The sequence below is a fragment of the Eubalaena glacialis genome, chromosome 2, assembly GCF_028564815.1.
Source record: "Eubalaena glacialis isolate mEubGla1 chromosome 2, mEubGla1.1.hap2.+ XY, whole genome shotgun sequence".
NCBI classification, from domain to species: domain Eukaryota; kingdom Metazoa; phylum Chordata; class Mammalia; order Artiodactyla; family Balaenidae; genus Eubalaena; species Eubalaena glacialis.
Genome location: NC_083717.1, coordinates 64,606,173 through 64,626,671, shown reverse-complemented (window position 1 = coordinate 64,626,671; position 20,499 = coordinate 64,606,173). Strand labels below are relative to the sequence as shown.

Below are 20,499 nucleotides of genomic sequence, written 5' to 3'. Positions count from 1 at the left end.
ATGAATCCAATCATTGATACAGGACTAAACAGATAAAGAGACTCTTTATTTTTCCTCAGGTCAATTTTGATAACTGTTGACATTCAAGGAATCTGTCCATTTCATCTAAGTTGTTGAATATATTGGCATAAATGTTCACAATCTTTCCTCAACCTTTTGATGTCTATACCATATGTAACTGTGTCTACTTGTTCATTTCAGATAACAGTATTTGTGTCTTCTCTCATATTTCTTGATCAGAATGGCAAGAACTACACTATCCAATACAGCAGGCACTAGCTATACATGGCCATTCAAATTTAAACTGATTTAATTAAAACTTCAGTTTTAAAATTTTTTAAAAACTTCAGGTGTTTAACAACCACATGTGGCTAGTGGCTACAGTTTTGAACAGCACAGTTGGAGAACATTTCCACCCTCACAGAAAGTTCTATTGAATGGTGCTGGACTCAAGCTTTATTAACTTCATTGCTCTTTTCAAAATACCAGCTTTTGGACGCTGCGCTCTTCTCAGCTGGCGACGCGCTGCAGCAGCGGCTGCGGGCCGGGCCAGCCGACAGGTGGCAGACGTGACACGTGGCCACCGTGGCCGTGGCCTTCCACACAAACTTCAACTATGTGTGGCTGCGCCTGCTGGAGCGTGTGTTGCCGGGGTGCATGCTGCGCGCCATCCTGGCCAAGGTGCTGTGTGACCAGGCGCTCAGTGGGCTGGTGTACATCTCTGCCTTCTATTTCGGTATGAGTATTCTCCACGAAAAGGATGACATATTTTTGGACCTGAGACAGAAATTCTGGAATACATACAAGAGTAGTCTGATGTACTGGCCATTTGTACAGCACCAGAGTGCAGACAGCAGGAGCAAGAAGAACTACAATCCTGCAGCCTGTGGAACAAAAACCACATTCACAGAAAGACATACAAGATGGAAAGGCAGAGGGCTACGTACCAGATGAAGGAACAAGATAAAACCCCAGAAAAACAACTACATGAAGTGGAGATAGACACCTTCCAGAAAAAGAATTCAGAATAATGATAGTGAAGATGATCCAGGACCTCGGAAAAAAAATGGAGGCAAAGATTGAGAAGATGCAAGACATGTTTAACAAAGACCTAGAAGAATTAAAGAACAAACAAACAGAGATGAACAATACAATAACTGAAATGAAAACTACACTAGAAGGAATCAATAGCAGAATAACTGAGGCAGAAGAATGGACAAGTGACCTGGAAGACAGAATGGTGGAAGTCACTGCTGTGGAACACAATAAAGAAAAAAGAGTGAAAAGAAATGAAGACAGCCTAAGAGACCTCTGGGACAACATGAAACGCAACAACATTCGCATTATAGGGGTCCCAGAAGGAGAAGAGAGAGAGAAAGGACCCAAGAAAATATTTGAAGAGATTATAGTCAAAAACTTCCCTAACCTGGGAAAGGAAACAGCCACCCAAGTCCAGGAAGCACAGAGAGTCCCAAGCAGGATAAACCCAAGGAGAAACACACTGAGACACATAGTAATCAAATTGACAAAAATTAAAGACAAAGAAAAATTATTGAAAGCAACAAGGGAAAAATGACAAATAACATACAAGGGAACTCCCATAAGGTTAACAGCTGACTTCTCAGCAGAAACTCCACAAGTCAGAAGAGAGTGGCATGATATACTTAAAGTGATGAAAGGGAAGAACCTACAACCAAGATTACTCTACCAGGCAAGGATCTCATTCAGATTCAGTGGAGAAATCAAAAGCTTTACAGACAAGCAAAAGCTAAGAGAATTCAGCACCACCAAACCAGCTCTACAACAAATGCTAAAGGAACTTCTCTAAGTGGGAAACACAAGAGAAGAAAAGGACCTACAAAAATAAACCCAAAACAATTAAGAAAATGGTCACAGGAACATACATATCGATAATTACCTTAAACGTGAATGGATTAAATGCTCCAACCAAATGACACAGGCTTGCTGAATGGATACAAAAACAAGATCCATATATATGCTGTCTCCAAGAGACCCACTTCAGACCTAGGGACACATACAGACTGAAAGTGAGGGGATGGAAAAAGATATTCCATGCAAATGGAAATCAAAAGAAAGCTGGAGTAGCAATACTCATATCAGATAAAATAGACTTTAAAATAAAGAATGTTACAAGAGAAAAGGAAGGACACTACGTAATGACCAAGGGATCAATCCGAGAAGAAGATATAACAATCATAAATATATATGCACCCAACACAGGAGCACCTCAATACGTAAGGTAACTGCTAACAGCTATAAAAGAGGAAATCGACAGTAACACAATAATAGTGGGGGACTTTAACGCCTCACTTACACCAATGGACAGATCATCCAAAATGAAAATAAATAAGGAAACAGAAGCTTTAAATGACACAGTAAACCAGATAGATTTAATTGATATTTATAGGACATTCCATCCAAAAACAGCAGATTACACTTTCTTCTCAGGTGCGCAAGGAACATTCTCCAGGATAGATCACATCTTGGGTCACAAATCAAGCCTCAGTAAATTTAAGAAAATTGAAATCGTATCAAGCATCTTTTCTGACCACAACACTTTGAGATTAGAAATCCATTAATTACAGGGAAAAAAACGTAAAAAACACAAACACATGGAGGCTAAACAATATGTTACTAAATAACTGAGACATCACTGAAGAAATCAAAGAGGAAATCAAAAAATACCTAGAGACAAATGACAATGAAAGCACGATGATCCAAAACCTATGGGATATGGCAAAAGCAGTTCGAAGAGGCAAGTTTATTGCTATACAAGCCTACCTCAAGAAACAAGAAAAATCTCAAGTAAACAATCTAACCTTACACCTAAAGGAACTAGAGAAAGAAGAACAAACAAAACCCAAAGTAGCAGAAGGAAAGAAATCATAAAGATCAGAGCAGAAATAAATGAAATAGAAACAAAGAAAACAATAGCAAAGATCATTAAAACTAAAAGCTGGTTCTTTGAGAAGATAAACAAAATTGATAAACCATTAGCCAGACTCATCAAGAAAAAGAGAGGACTCAAATCAATAAAATTAGAAATGAAAAAGGAGAAGTTACAACAGACACCACAGAAATACAAAGCAGCCTAAGAGACTACTACAAGCAACTCTATGCCAATAAAATGGACAACCTGGAAGAAATGGACAAATTCGTAGAAAGGTATAAGCTTCCAAGACTGAACGAGGAAGAAGTAGAAAATATGAACAGACCAATCACAAGTAATGAAATGGAAACTGTGACTAAAAATCTTCCAACAAACAAAAGTCCAGGACCAGATGGCTTCACAGGTGAACTCTATCAAACATTTAGAGAAGAGCTAACACCCATCCTTCTCAAACTCTTCCAAAAAATTGCAGAGGAAGGAACACTCCCAAACTCATTCTATGAGGCCACCATCACCCTGATACCAAAACCAGACAAAGATACTACAAAAAAAGAAAATGACAGACCAATATCACTGATGAATATAGATGTAAAAATCCTCAACAAAATACTAGCAAACAGAATCCAACAACACATTAAAAGGATCATACACCACGATCAAGTGGGATTTATCCCAGGGATGCAAGGATTCTTCAATATACGCAAATCAACCAGTGTGATACACCATATTAACAAATTGAAGAAGAAAAACCATATGATCATCTCAATAGATGCAGAAATAGCTTCTGACAAAATGCAACACCCATTTATGATAAAAACTCTCCAGAAAGTGGACATAGAGGGAACCTACCTCAACATAATAAAGGCCATATACGACAAACCCACAGCAAACATCGTTCTCAATGGTGAAAAACTGAAAGCATTTCCTCTAAGATCAGGAACAAGACAAGGATGTCCACTGTCACCACTATTATTCAACATAGTTTTGGAAGTCCTAGCCATGGCAATCAGAGAAGAAAAAGAAATAAAAGGAATACAAATTGGAAAAGAAGAAGTAAAACTGTCACTGTTTGTAGATGACATGATACTATACATAGAGAATCCTAAAGATGCTATCAGGAAACTACTAGAGCTAATTAATGAGTTTGATAAAGTTGCAGGATACAAAATTAATGCACAGAAATCTCTTGCATTCCTATACACCAATGATGAAAAATCTGAAAGAGAAATTAAGGAAACACAGTCATTTACCATTGCAACAAAAAGAATAAATTACCTAGGAATAAACCTACCTGGGGAGACAAATGACCTGTATGCAGAAAACTATAAGACACTGATGAAAGAAATTAAAGAGGATACCAACAGATGGAGAGATATACCATGTTCCTGGATTGGAAGAGTCAATATTGTGAAAATGACTATACTACCCAAAGCAATCTACAGATTCAATGCAATCCCTATCAAATTACCAATGGCATTTTTTACGGAACTAGAACAAATCATCTTAAAATTTGTATGAAGACACAAAAGACCCCGAATAGCCAAAGCAGTCTTGAGGGAAACAAGCGGAGCTGGAGGAATCAGACTCCCTGACTTCAGACTATACTACAAAACTACAGTAATCAAGACAATATGGTACTGGCACAAGAACAGAAATATAGATCAATGGAACAAGATAGAAAGCCCAGAGATAAACCCACGCACCTATGGTCAGATAATCTATAACAAAGGAGGCAAGGATATACCATGGAGAAAAGACAGTCTCTTCAATAAGCGGTGCTGGGAAAACTGGACAGCTACATGTGAAAGAATGAAATTAGAACACTCCCTAACACCATACACAAAAATAAACTCAAAATGGATTCGAGACCTAAATGTAAGACCAGACACTATAAAAGTCTTAGAGGAAAACATAGGAAGAACACTCTTTGACATAAATCACAGCAAGATCTTTTTTGATCCACCTCCTAGAGTAATGGAAATAAAAACAAAAATAAACACATGGGACCTAATGAAACTTAAAAGCTTTTGCACAGCAAAGGAAACCATAAACAAGACAAAAAAGACAACCCTCAGGATGGGAGAAAATATTTGCAAACGAATCAACGGACAAAGGATTAATCTCCAAAATATATAAACAGCTCACGCAGCTCAATATTTAAAAAAAACAAACAACCCAATTCAAAAATGGGCAGAAGACCTAAATTGACATTTCTCCAAAGAAGACATACAGATGGCCAAGAAGCACATCAAAAGCTGCTCAACATCACTAATTATTAGAGAAATGCAAATCAAAACTACAATGAGGTATCACCTCACACCAGTTAGAATGGGCATCATCGGAAAATCTACAAGCAACAAATGCTGGAGAGGGTGTGGAGAAAAGGGAACCCTCTTGCACTGTTGGTGGGAATGTAAATTGATACAGCCACTATGGAGAACAGTATGGCGGTTCCTTAAAAAGCTAAAAATAGAATTACCATATGATCCAGCAATCCCACTACTGGGCATATACCCAGAGAAGACCATAATTCAAAAAGACACACGCACCCCAATGTTCACTGCAGCACTATGTACAATAGCCAGGTCATGGAAGCAACCTAAATGCCCATCGACAGACGAATGGATAAAGAAGAGGTGGTACATATATAAAATGGAATATTACTCAGCCATAAAAGGAACGAAACTGGGTCATTTGTAGAGATGTGGATGGATCTAGAGACTGTCATAGAGAGTGAAGTAAGTCAGAAAGAGAAAAACAAATATCGTATATTAACGCATATATGTGGAACCTAGAAAAATAGTACAGATGAATCGGTTTGCAGGCCAGAAACTGAGACACAGATGTAGAGAACAAACGTATGGACATCATGGGGGAAAGCGGCGGGGGGCGGTGGGGGTGTGGTGGTGTGATGAATTGGGCCATTGGGATTGACATGTATACACTGATGTGTATAAAATTGATGACTAATAAGAGCCTGCTGTATAAAAAAAATAAATAAAAGAAAACAAAACAAAAAACAAAAACAAAAAAACCCAAAATACCAACCTTTGGTTTCCACTGATTTTCTCTACTGTTGGTCAGCTTCCTATTCAGTAATTTTAGCTCTAATAGGCCCTTCTTGTTGTAGCTTCATAAAGTAAAAGCTTAGATCATTGATTTTTTACCTCATTTCTTTTCTTATATAAGGGTTTAAAGCTATCGGTTTTCTTCTAAGCACTTCTTTAGCTGCATTCCACAACTTGTAATATGCTGTGTTTCCATTATCATTCAGACCAAAATATTTTCAAGTTGCCCTTATAAATTTTTCTTTAACTTATAAGTTACTTATACATGTTATTTTCCAAATATGTGAGGATTTCTCAGATGTCTTTCTATTTTAATTCCATTTTGGTCAGACAACATACTTTAAATTTTCAATCATTTGTGCGACCATACTGATGCCTGAGGTCATGGACACTAGGGCAGGCACATCAGGACGGTGACAAGCCCTTGTCTGACAATTGCTGGTCCTTCATCTTGTTCAGGAACATCACAATCTCCATTGTCCCAAGAAGGTCAAAAGTATGGGTTTAAATTCAAGTGGCATTCTACTATTCCACCCTCTCTCTCTCCCTCTTCCCCCAGCATCTTATTCCTTCCCTTTTCCAGGGCTCCTGACCTTTGTGGAAGTGGGGCTTCAGCTCATGCTCCCAAGAACCCTAATTTTTCCCCACTCTTCTAATTTCCTCCCTGCAAATCTCAGAGAATAATCACTATAGAGAGAAGGTGGCAGCACCAAAAATGAAATGGAGGAGGAAAAGCCACAATACCTTTTATGTCTTAATCTCGAAGGTCACACATTGTCAGTTCTGCCACATTACATTTTAGAAGCAAATCACTAAGTACAGCACATACCTTTTGAAGGGAGGAGTATCAAAAAATTTGTGGACACATTTTAAACCACCAGAACAGTGTCATAATTTTTACCCTAAATAATCATATATCTTTTAAAAGAACTAAGAGAGGGAAAGAAAATATGTATAGTCATTTATTTTTATACATATGTATTACCTCTCGTTTCTTTATTCCTTCCCGTAACTCATGGATCAGCAAACTAGAGTCCATGGGCCAAATCAAACCCACTGCCTATTTTTGCATGGCCTGAGAGCCAAGAATGGTTTTACATTTTTTTAATGGTTGAGGAAAAAAATCAAGGGAAGAATATTTTTGTGACATGTGAAAATTATATGGAATTTAAATTTCAGTGTCTATAATAAAACTTATTGGAATGTACCCATGCTCATTTATTTATGTATTGTGTATATAGCTCCTTTCACAGCAGAACTGCGTTGTTTCAACAGACCATATGACCCACAAAGCCTAAAATATTTACCATCTGATCCTTTGCAGAAAAAGTTTATCAGCCTCTACTATACATCCAAATTACCATCTGGTGTCATTTGCTTTTAACCTAAAGAATTTCCATTATCATTTTTCATAGAACACACTACGGTGACAAATACCCTCAGATTATCTGCTTATCTGAAAATATCTTTATTCCAGCTTCATTTTTGAAAGATACTTTTCCTAACTGATGATTGGACATTGTGGATAATACATTGTAACAACAATGAATTGTTATGTTTTCCTGCAGCCTTGATTTTTCTTCTAACAGACAATTAACTTGTCTGGACCCAAACTATAAATTAAGCAACTGCCTGAACATTGCTTTTGTTTTTGGGTCTTGAATTGTTTTGTTGGATTTTAATTATGATTTTTGGGTATCTTTCAGCCTCCATTGCTTTTAATAAGAAGACAAGTGTTAACCATATCATTATAGGCAAACCTCATTTTATTGTACTTCACTTTATTGTGCTTTGCAGATACTGCATTTTTTACAAATTGAAGATTTGTGGCAACCCGGTGTTGAGCACGTCTATCAGCACCATTTTTCCAACAGCATTTGCTCACATAGTGTCTCTGTGTCACATTTAGATAATGCCTGCACTATTTCAGAGTTTTCATTATTATAATATTTGTTATGGTGATCTGTGATCAGTGATCTTTGCTGTAACTACTACTCCCTGAAGGCTCGGACTATGGTTAGCATTTTTTAGCAATAAAGTATTTTTAAATTAAGGTATGTACATTGCTTTTTTCAACATAATGCTACTGCACACTTAACAGACTACAGTATAGTGTAAACATAACTTTTATATGCACCAGGAAACCAAAAAAATTCATGTACCTCCCTTTATTGTGATATTTGCTTTATTGCAGTGATCTGGAACTGACTCTGAAATTGCTCTGAGGTATGCCTGTATTCCCCTGTATTTAATGTACCATATTTTCTCTGGGCTGCTTTCAAGATTTCCTTTCTATCTTTGGCATTTAGCAATTTGCCTATAATGTGTCTAGTTGTGGTTTTCTTTTGTATTGATTCTAGTTGGAGGTCATAGATTGTCTTGAATCTCCAAGCTAGTTTTTCTCAAACATGAGAAGTTTTCAGCCACTATTTCTTCCAATATTTTTCTGCTTCTTTCTCTCTCACCTCTACCTATGGGATTCCAACTTAAGGCAGTAAGAATTCAGCTATCCCCCAAGAGGAGCTATGCAGAGATACAAAAAGCCCTCAGTTAAAAAAAATCAGTAAACTTGCAAATCTCACCTACTGCAGTTGTGTCTTTCCAAGGTTATCTCCTATTTGGTTTGCATTGCTCTTTGACAGAGCTCCTATGGTCTCCCCTGAATACTCACAACAGTCAGCCGGGTATGGATGGCAGAATTCGTACTCTAACTTTGAGTTTTAGCCTTTGGCAGCTCTCTCCATTCCAGGATTTTCCTCCTAAATTTCAAGCTTCTTTGCTACTCCTCAACTTTATCCTCTGACACTTCAAGCCAGTATGGTTGTGGTTTTCTGTCTCTGGAGCTATGGGAGTTAGGGAGAACCTTGTGCAAAAAGCCACAAATTCACAATTCTTACCCACTACTTAGTTACTTTAAAGAATAAACTCCCCACTAGTTTCTGTGCTTATTTTTGGTCTTTTGGGGTCTGTTAGTATTTTTGATCTCTTTTCCAGTGCTTTCAAATAATGTTACCTTACATTTTTTTCCAGGGTTTATCATTGTTACCTGTGGCAGGGTTCATTCACCTCACCAATTCACCACTACTATTACCTAAGGCTAGTAGTCCCCCGGTTTTATAAAAACAATCTCCCAAACTTGAATTTATCATTTTATATATTATAAAATTTTAATTATTGGCAGTACTATAATGGAAAATAAACTACCTAAAGTAATGGAAAAGCCCAACTTCCACAAATGTAGAAATAAATTTGCATGTGTACAATGTACAATATCCTTATGCAGCTGCTGCTGAAACTGGTGCCTTCCTATTCTACACCCATATATACCTAACTGGAATACAATTAGGCCTGGGGTTGTCAGGCTGAGAGTCATGAAAATCAACGAAGCAAATAAACTACTTGCAATTATTTAAAAGTTAAAAAGAATTAATTTAAGTTCCCTCCAAAAGATTTGTAGACTGCTTTCAATCATGTCCCATGGATTAAAAGATTAAGAAAAGGAAGATGGACATTTGGAATAAGTACTTGTATACCTTTCAGAAACAATAGCAATAATTAAGAGCAACATTTGAAGATGTCTTTTTTAAATGAAATACTTACCTTTGTTCTTCTAAAATGAGAAAATATTTTAACATTTTTCAAAATGCATTACACATTTTCTTATACCAAGACAGCATAAGTAAGAACTGAAGAAAGAACCCACAACATTTGCTCTTAGGAATTCTACTTATATTCTCCTTTCACTGATAGTTAAATACTAATATTCCATGGAATTTCAATCACAAAACTGTGAAGTTAGCAAAGTAAATCTGTGATTTGTAAAAAGCTCAGAACAGACTACATAAGTAATTTAGTCCATTATATGCAAATTGCTGAGTTAGGCTTTGAGTATTCTGAAGGATCTCTTTATTCTCACTATAGCAATAGCAGTAGCCAAACAACTGTTATCCCACAACAAGCAAAAGAACCATTTTCATGCAGAATGAGTACAACAAATAGAAAAGGAGAAAATGGAGACCAAGGGCATCTTTTTACACCAATTTTATAAAAAAACAAACAAACAAAAAAAAAACAAGAGAACACCCTCTATGATTCTGTCATTCTTCCTTAAGACAAAACATTAAGTGGTGGCTTTGCTCTAAATCAGACATGATAAAATCTGATAGGAGGACTATAGTCAAACTAAGTGAATTTGCCAATGAAAGCAATATTGCTGATGTTAAAATTCAAGTGTAAATTAGCATAAAAACCAGCAGGAATTCTCAAGAGACAGAGGAAACTGTTGGCAGTGTTAGATATATTAATTATCTTGATTGTGATGAGTTCATATGTATGTCAAAACTTACCAAACTGTATGCTTTGGCATGCAGTTTACTCTACCTCAATTAGATTTCAATAAAGTTAAAAAAAAACAACAACCGGAAAAAATCATTATTCATTTTTACTCATCACTTGGATACTTTAAAAGTCAAAAGCAGAAACCAATTCAAAGTCTGTAACCAAGTATAATTAACAACTCAAGGATCACAAATAGTCATCCAAGTTAAAAGTCATCCAAGTTAAAAGAACAGGTATATCAACTTTTTCAAAAAAAAGAATGAAAGTCTCAATGGAAGTATCCTGAGACTCACTGGTCAAAGGATTATAGAGGTCGCATTGCCTAAGCTATTTACATCCCACCCAGGTGTAGAATGCTCCTGGTTTCCATTTCCAAATGGATGTGAGGACACAGAGTTTATTTATCAGGATTTGCAGCCTTACTGTACTTCTCTTCCTTGCACCTCTGCAGAATCTCTAAGCTCCTCTGGTGGACTGGGTGTTGGAGAAAGCTAATACTATCCATACTTTTCAAAACTGCACATGGCGCTGTATCATCATGTCCTTAGGAAGCAAAAGAAAAACAAAAAATGGAGAAAAGAAAAAGACATTATATAAGCCCAAACCAATAGAGAATCAAGAACAATGCTGCCAACTATCTTAAGAGTAAATAAAAATGTATCAAGTAATTGGGGTTAAATGTGAATAATTTTTCCAATTAATTTGAGGAAATTACACAAAAACAATAGGAAAAAATAAAGGTCCTGTTCAGGTATTCAAAAGTATCCTTTTTCAGTACTCAAAGTGTTGTGAGTTAACATCATACTAAAAATTTTTAATTTAAAATACCAGGGAAATTTCAAAAACAATTGTATGGTGTCTTTTTTTTAATGGACTCATTTTTATCAGGTCTGAAATATAATTAGCACAGAGTTGGCAACAATGCAAGAAACACTGATGGAACCCCAAAGAGAAATATACCCAAAACAATTTACCAAAAGTTAAACGTTCACAAATCTCGCAATTAACCACACTTGTAGGAATTCCAAGTGTGTCAATGTCGAAAGAGTAGGAAGAAAAGCACTGTAGAGCAGGAAAACCCAGCAGCACTTCTGTACTTATAAATCTGAAAACAAAGCTGGAAAATCTGTCAGAATCAACTATTGGAAGGAAAGGAACGAGGGCACACTCAAGTAAGGACCAAAGTCCCAGATTAGTGCTACTGAAACAGTGAGACACTCGAGCAGTAAAGAGGGAAGGAAGATTGTACCATAAATATTAGGAATAAATGGATTTAAAAGAGAATTCAGGTTTTCCAGGTTTGGGAGGAGTCAAGTATCATTTACACAAGAACATCTCTAGAGTTAGGACATGAAGTTCAAATGTATGTAGGTTTGCCTTTAAAAAATAAAAGTGAATAGTTTAACAATAGATGGAGGCAAATTAAGCAACACATAATTATGAACTAAAGTTCCATTAGTACATATTTACTGTATAACTAGGAATAAGATACTATCTATGAATAGTTCTCAAGGCAGAATCATTTTAAAAGTTAAACAGAAGCAGAGTAATTCAAAGAGGTTTGCATGGTTTAACCAAACTATAATTCCTTAAACTGAATATCTACATCCAGAGAATAGGCATCCATGTTTTAGTTAAAGAGACAGTATCTCATGATACCGTAACATCAGATTATAGATAGACAGATATAGAAACAGATATCTGATATAGATATAGATATAGATAGATATATCAGGCTTTTGTAAAATTAAAAAAAAACATTTCGTATCCTATAATTAAAAAGTAAGCTAATAAAACACTATCTCATTTATCCAGTACAGAGAGTCCATAGCTGTACATGTTCAATGTTTCAAAAAGAGACAAGTATTACCAAGTTACCATCATTTCTTAGTCAAAAGATACCTCAATAAAAATATTCTATTCTCAATAATCCCCTCCTTCACAGGACTCTTGGCGGGGGAAGGAAGGCTTAGCCTCAGATGAGGCTGCACTTGGTTAGTAACAGGGTGGGGCTTGGGGTTAGGGTAAGCCATCAGTTGAGGGGGACCATTTGAGGAAAAAACCACCTGGTGAGTTCTACTCATACTCCATCCAAATTGTAATTTTTGAAAGTTATCAACAGACTTTCAGGCCCTTCAATAGCTAATGATATACTGTTAGTCAGAAATAATTTAAGAAGATTATGGTATTAAAGTGTTTTATATAAGAGTTCAGAATATTAAATATAGTAAATTATTATGTAATCTTCAATTAAAACTCGCTCAACTTGACTACAGCCTCTGTACTCAATTTTCTATTTTATCTAAATAAATTGTGGCAATGCCATTTGGATATGGGTAATTTTATATCTGTGACTGTTTTGTGTCTCACTGACTGTTTTGTGTCTCATCATCATACCTACAACTTAGGGTTTTGGTTTTTTTTTAACTTCTGTTCTTTCATTCTGCTTTCTATGCCTTCTTTTAACTCTTTAACAATTTTAAACACTGCTTTACAGACTATAATACTATTTCCAAACCTTAAAGTGATACTCCTCTCTGTTGTGTGTACCAACTCCCTGTCAAGGTGGTTTGGTTTCCTAGGATGGTTTTATAAGTACATTTTCAGTGGAGTCTCAAACTCTTAAAAGAGGTTTATTTAGTGTTTTCTTATGCTAAGTTCCTAGCCTAGTTTTCATAATTTCTTAGTTTGAGATTATGCACCAAACAAACAGCATAAATCCTCTTGCATGGTGAAGAAGATACGGGGCACTAATTTTTTTAGGCAACTTTTTTTTCAAACTTTATCTAAGGCCTAACACATACTGATATGATTCTTCTTGTTCTTTTAGGCAAGGCCAACAGACAGAGTTTTACAATTATCTTTTCAGTGACAGAAAAGTTCAAGCTCTTTGAAGCTCCTACACCATATAAAACAGGGGCTCAATCCCAGCTCCACTGTATCATTCAAACCTGAAGCCATGTCTCTGATCCTATAATAGTTTCTATAATGCCAGCTCCCAGGCCTTAGGGCCATTTTTTTAAAGGTATATTTCACATACAGTAAACTCCACTAATCTCAAGTATACAGTTTGATGAGCTTAAACAAACAGTTATATCATATAATCCTCAATCAAGATACAGGACATTTCCATCACCTCAGCAAGTTATTTCATTCCCTTCCGGTAAATACCACCCCTACCCCTCCCAAAGTCAATCAAGTAATGATCCCAGGAGTGGGACTGCTGGATCACATGGTAATTCTATTTTTAGTTTTCTGAGGAACCTCCATATTGTTTTCCATAGTGGCTGTACCAACTTACATCCCCACCAACACTGTAGGAGTGTTCCCTTTTCTCCATACCCTCTCCAACACTGTTATTTGTAGACTTTTTAATGATGGTCATTCTGACCGGTGTGAGATGGTACCTCATCGTAGTTTTGATTTGCATTTCTCTAATAATTAGTGATGTTGAACATCTTTTCATGTGCCTACTGGCTATCTGTATGTCTTCTTTGGAGAAATGTCTATTAAGGTCTTCTGCCCATTTTTCGATTGGGTTGTTGTTTTGTTGTTGTTGAGTTGTATGAGCTGTTTGTATACTTTGGAGGTTAAGCCTTTGTCTGTTGCATCACTTGCAAATATTTTCTCCCATTCCATTGGTCGTCTTTTTGTTTTTTTATGGTTTCCTTTGCTGTGCAAAAGCTTGTAAGTTTGATTAGGTCCCATTTGTTTATTTTTGTTTTTACTTCTATTGCCTTGGGAGACTGATCTAAGAAAACATTGGTATGATTTATGTCAGAGAATGTTTTGCCTTTGCTCTCTTCTAGGAGTTTTAAACTGTCATGTCTTATGTTTAAGTCTTTAAGACATTTTGAGTTTATTTTTGTGCAGGGTGTGAGGGTGTGTTCTAACTTCATTGATTTACATGCAGCTGTCCAACTCTCCCAGCACCACTTGCTGAAGAGACTTTTTCCCATTTTATATTCTTGCCTCCTTTGTTGAAGATTAATTGACCACAGGTGTATGGGTTTATTTCTGGGCTCTCTATTCTGTACCATTGATCTGTATGCCTGTTTTTGTACCAATACCACATTGTTTTGATTACTCTAACTTTGTGGTACTGTCTGAAGTCTGGGAGAGTTATGCCTCCTGCTTTGTTTTTTTTTTTTTTAATTAATTAATTAATTAATTTTTATTTTTGTCTGCGTTGCGTCTTCATTGTTGCACATGGGCTTTCTCTAGTTGCGGTGAATGGGGGCCACCCTTTGCTGAAGTGTGCGGGCCTCTCATTGCAGTGGCTTGTCTTTGTTGCAGAGCACAGGCTCGAGGCGTGCGGGCCCCAGTAGTTGTGGCACATGGGCTCAGCAGCTGTGGCTCATGGGCTCTAGAGTGCAGGATCAGTAGTTGTGGCACACAGGCTTAGTTGCTCTGCGGCATATGGGATCTTCCCAGACCAGGACTTGAACCTGTGTCCCCTGCACTGGCAGATGGATTCTTAATCACTATGTCCCCAGGGAAGTCCTCCTGCTTTTTTTCCTCAGGATTGCTCTAGCAATTCTGGGTCTTTCATGGTTCCATATAAATTTTTGGATATTTGTTCTAGTTCTGTGAAAAATGTCATGGGTAATTTGACAGGATCTCATTATATCTGTAGATTGCTTTGGGTAGTATTGCCATTTTAACTATATTAATTCTTCCAATCCAAGGGCATGGGATATCTTTCCATTTCTTTGAATCCTCTTTTATTTCCTTTATTAATGTTTTATAGTTCTCAGTGTATAAGTCTTTCACCTCCTTGGTCAGGTTTATTCCTAGATACTTTTTTTTGGGTGCAATTTTAAAAGGTTTTTTGGGGTTTTTTAAAATTTATTTATTTATTTATTTATTTATTTTTGGTTGCATTGGGTCTTCGTTGCTGCACACAGGCTTTCTCTAGTTGTGGAGAGGGGAGCTACTCTTTGTTGTGGTGTGCAGGCTTCTCATTGTAGTGGCTTCTCTTGTTGTGGAGCACGGGCTCTAGGCGCATGGGCTTCAGTAGTTGTGGCACAAGGGCTCAGTAGTTGTGGCTCACAGGCTCTAGAGTGCAGGCTCAGTAGTTGTGGCACACGGGCTTAGTTGCTCCGTGGCATGTGGGATCTCCCCAGACCAGGGCTTAAACCCGTGTCCCCTGCAATGGCAGGCAGATTCTTAACCACTGTACCACCAGGGAAGTCCCAGTATTTTTTTTTTTTTTTTACATTCCCTTTCTGATATTTCATTGTTAGTGTAAAGAAATACAACTGATTTCTGAATGTTACTCTTGTATCCTGCTACTTTGCTGAATTCATTTATTAGATCTAGTAGTTTTTGTGTGGAGTCCTTAGGGAGAAACTCTGTACTTTTAAACTATCACTCCCCTTGTTATCTCCCTGTCTTCCCTGGGCAAACACTAATCTACATTCTTTCTCGACAGATTTGCCTATTCTAGAAAATTCATATAAATGAAATCATACAGTATGTGGCCTTTTGTGTCTTACGCTTTCACTTAACAAAATGCTTTCAAGGTTCACCCATGTTATATAGCATGTACTAGTATCTCATTCATTTACGTGACAGAATAGTATTCCATTGTATGGATATACCACATTTTGTTTATCCAGTCATCTGTTGATGAACATTTGAGTTGTTTCTACCTTTTGGCTATTATGAATATGTTGCTAAGAACAACAAGTACAAGTTTTTGTTTGAACATCTGCTTTCAATTCTTTTAAGTATCTACCTAAAGAGTGGAACTGCTGGGTAAAATGTAACTACCAGGCTGTTTTACAAAGTGGCTGCACCATTTTAAATTTTCACCAGCAGCATATGAGGCTTCCAATTTTTCCACATCCTTATTACCAACATTTGTTATTACCTGTCTATTTTATTGTAGCCATCCTAGTAGATGTGAAGTTGTATCTTACTGTGGCTTCGATTTGCATTTCCCTGATGACAAACTATACTGAGCATCTTTTCATGTTTTTTATTGACTATTTGCATATCTTCTTTGGAGAAATGTCTTTTCAGATCCTTTGCCCATTTTTTAATTGGGTTATTAGTTTTTTACTATTGAATTGCAAGAACTGTATATATTCTAGATACCAGTTCCTTATTAGATACGTGATTTATAAATATCTTCTATCATTCTGTGAGTTGTCATTTCACTTTTTTAAAAATATTTATTTTATTTATTTGGTTGCACCGGGTCTTAGTTGCAGCAGGCAGGCTCCTTAGTTGCAGCTTGTAGGCTCCTGAGTTGTGGCTCTCCAGCTCTTTAGTTGTGGCATCCATGTGGGTTCTAGTTCCCTGAATAGGGATCAAACCCGGGCCCCCTGCATTGGGAGCGTGGAGTCTTATCCACTGCGCCACCAGGGAAGTCCCTTCACTCTCTTAATAGTATCCTTTGAGGCACAAAAGTTTTTAATTTTCATGAAGTCTAATTTATCCATTTTTTCTTTGGTTGCTTGTGTTTTATACCTAATCTTGTCATACCTAAGAATCCACTGCCTAATCCAAACTGGGAAATGTGAATCCTCCAATTTTTGTCCTTCTTGCATTTCTGGATTCCTTTACATATCAATTTTAGGATTAGCTTGGCAATATCTGCATAAAGGTAGCTGTGGTTTTGACAGGACTATGCTGAATCTGTAGATCCAGTATTGCCATCTTAACTATGCCTTCCAATGCATAAACATATAATATCTTTCCATTTATTGCAGTATTCTTTAAGTTTTTTCAACAATATTTTGTAGTTTCAGTGAACAAGTCTTGCAATTCTTTTGTTAAATTTATTAGTAAGAATTTTATACTTGTTGGTGCTCTTGTAATTGAAGCACCAACTTAATTTTGTTTTCAGGTTGTTTACTGTTAATGTCTAGAAATACAACCGATTTTGCATATTGACGTTGTGTCTTGCAACTTGAGCTCATTTTTTATCTCTAGTAGATTTTTTTGTAGATTCCTTAGGAAATTTTACACAAAATATGTCATCTACAAACAAAATGGTTTCTTCCTTTCCAATTTGGATGTCTTTTATTTCTTTTTCTTGCCTGATTACTCTTACCAGGATTTCCAGGACAATGTTAAATAGAAGAGGTGAAAACAGATATCCTGTCTTGTTTCTGATCTTAAGGGAAAAGTATTCAGTCATTCACCATCAAGAATTATATAAGCTTTGGATCTTTCACAGGTCCCCTTATCAGACTGAGGAAGTCGCCTTCTATTGCTAATTTGTTCAGCATTTTTATGATGAAAAATATGAAAAGGTATTCGTGTCTGTCAAGTGCCTCTTCTGTGTCTATTGAGGTGATGATCTGATTTTTGCCCTTTAGTCTATCAATGTGGTGTATTACATTGATTTGAGTTTTCTAAGGTGAACCAACCTTGCATTCCTGGGTAATTCCACTAGATAATGGTGTAAAATACTTTTTACATATTGCTGGACTCAGTCTGCAAGGATTTTGTTGAGGATTTTTGTTGAGGGATATTGGTTTGTGGTTTTCATTTTTGTGATGTCTTATCTGGTATGCTGGTAATACTGGCCTCACAGATTGAGAATGAAAGTATTCCCTTATCGTCTATGTTTTTGGAAGAGTTTATAAAGGATTGGTGTTAATTCTTCATTAAGTATTTGATAAAACTTATCAGTGAATTCACTGTTCCTTGGTTTGTGGGAAGATTTTTTTTCATAACTAATTCAATCTCTTTTCTTGTAACAGGCCTTTTCAGACTTTCTATTTCTTCTGGAGTCAGTATAGGCTGTTAGCATATTTCTAGGAATTTTTCCATTTCCACTAGGTTCTAATTTGTTGACATACAACTGTTAATAGTATTATAATCCTTTTTATTTCCATCAGTTCAGCAGCAACACCCCCCTTTCTTTCCCCAAATTAGTAATTTGAGTCTCCTCTCCCCTCTTCTTGGTCTGCCTACCTCAAGGTTTGTCAATTTTGTTTACCTTTTTAAAGAAGTACCTTTCAGTTTTATTTGTTTTCTTTATTGTTTTCTACTCTCTATTTTATTTATTTCAGATCTACTCTTTATTATGTCTTTCCTACTGCTTGCTTTGGGTTTAGTTTTCCCTTTTTCCCTAGAATCTTAAGGTGGGGCATTAAGTTATTGATTTGAGATATTCTTTCTTAATAGAGATAAATTTCTCTAAGGGAGAAATAAATTTCCCTCTAACCACTCTTTTAGCTGTATCCCATAAAATATGGGTGTATATTTTCTTCTATTCATTTCAAACTATTTTCTAATTTCCCTTATGATTTCTTCTTTGTCCCATTGGTTATTAAGAAGTGTGTTATTTAGTTTCCACATATACCATAAAACATATTATTTTTGTTCCTCTTTTCTTTCATTACTCTCTTCTTTTGTGTTGAATAGATGTTTTCTAGTATACTATTTTAATATTTTTGTCATTTCTTTTACTATATTATTTTTTAGTTATTTTCTTAACAAGTGCCAAGGGAATTAAAATTAGCATCTTAACTTACAACAATCTAATCTAGATTAAAAGCTACTTAATTTCAATAGTATATAAAAACTTTCCTCCTATATAGCTTCATTCCCTTCCTCCTTCTTTATTCTGTATTGTCATGCAATAACATGACAATAACATGGCATGCCCTCTTTAAAATGGCATGCCCTCCAAGAGAGATTTATAATTATTGCTTTTTCACAGTTGTCTTTTAAATCAGATTGGAGGGAAAAAAAGTTACAAAATGTAAAAAATACATTTTTACTATCTTTTATATTTATAGCTGCCTTTAATGGTGCTCTTTATTATTTCATGTGCTTTCGAGCTACTGTCTAGTGTCCTTTCATTTCAGCCAGAAGAACTACCTTTAATATTTCTTGTGGGGCAGCTAGTAACAGTCACTCAGGATCTGTTTATCTGGGAATGTCATAATTTCATCTTGAAGGATAGTTTTAGTGAATACAGAATTCTTGATTGACAGTGTTTTTTTCTTTCAGCACTTTGAATATGCCAAGTTGCTGTCCTCTAGCCTCAATGCTTTCTAATGATGAATCAACTTTTAATCTTACTGAGGATAACTTTGTGCATGATGAATCATTTTTCTCTTGCTGCTTTCAATATTCTCTCTTTACCTCTAGACAGTTTAATTATGATATATCTAAGTTTGAATCTCTTTGAATTCACCCACCTTGTAGTTTATCGAGCTTGTTAGATGTGTATATTAATCTTCTCATCAAATTTGAGGAGGTGTTGGCCATTATTTCTTGAAATATTCTTTCTTTCCCTTTCCCTCCTTTCCTTCCGGACTCTCAGAAGTTTATATGCCTCATGGTGTCCCATAAGTCTAGAAGCTCTGTTTATTTTTCTTCATTCTTTATTATTCCTGTTCCTTAGCCAGTTTATCTCAACTGATCTGTCTTCATGTTCACCCGATTCTGGCTTCTGCTTATTCAAACCTGCTGCTGAACTCTTCTACTGAATTTCTCATTTCAGTTATTGTACATTTTTTTCCACTTCAAAATTGATATGTGTGGGGGTGTGGGTGTGTGTGTGTATAAAATTGATATTCCCCATTTGGTGAGACATTGTTCTCATACTTTCCTTTTGTTCTTCAGATATAGTTACCTTTAAGTCTTTAAATATATTTAAAATAGTTTAAAGACTTTGTCTAGTAATATCAATGTCTGGATTTTTTCAGGGGTAGTTATATAAAATGGCAACTCTGAAAATTCTCTTCCCAGGATTTGCTGTTGTTGCTGTTTCTTACAGTTGCTACTATTTGTTTAGGACTTTCCTGAACTAATTCTGTAAAGTTTGTCACAGGTGACCATGGAAATCTCTGCTCAGTTAGCTTAAATGTCAGCTATTGATTGAAGGCAGATATCTTTACATGCCTGAAACCACTAATTCTCCCAGTTTTTGTCAAGGGTCACTGAGTGTGTATGTTGGTGCATACCTTCAACACTCAGCTAGGCAGTTTACAACTTTGCCTTGCCCTGCTTGCACAGAATCTGTAGGTTATCCTGAGGTAAGAAATCAGGATATCCTCAGGTCTTTACTGAGCATATGCATAGCCCTGGGCACGTATACAGTCCTATGCATGTGCATAGCTATCTAGATTCCCATGAACATATGGGAACTTTTCATAGCCGTTATGGAAACCTCATTCTCCAGCTTTTCCTTTCAAATGTTTTGGTTAGTTT

General features: G+C 36.2%; 1 protein-coding gene across 9 annotated transcripts in view; it reads right to left on the bottom strand.

Moving 5' to 3' along the window:
- Positions 1–20,499, bottom strand: part of MYO9A (myosin IXA) — a 279,267-nt gene that overhangs the window by 132,561 nt on the left and 126,207 nt on the right. For all 9 annotated transcript variants that reach the window (XM_061180112.1, XM_061180113.1, XM_061180111.1 and 6 more), the window contains one exon: positions 10,741–10,860. In XM_061180112.1, coding sequence (XP_061036095.1) covers positions 10,741–10,860 — 120 coding nt within the window. The remainder of the gene's footprint in view (positions 1–10,740; positions 10,861–20,499) is intronic.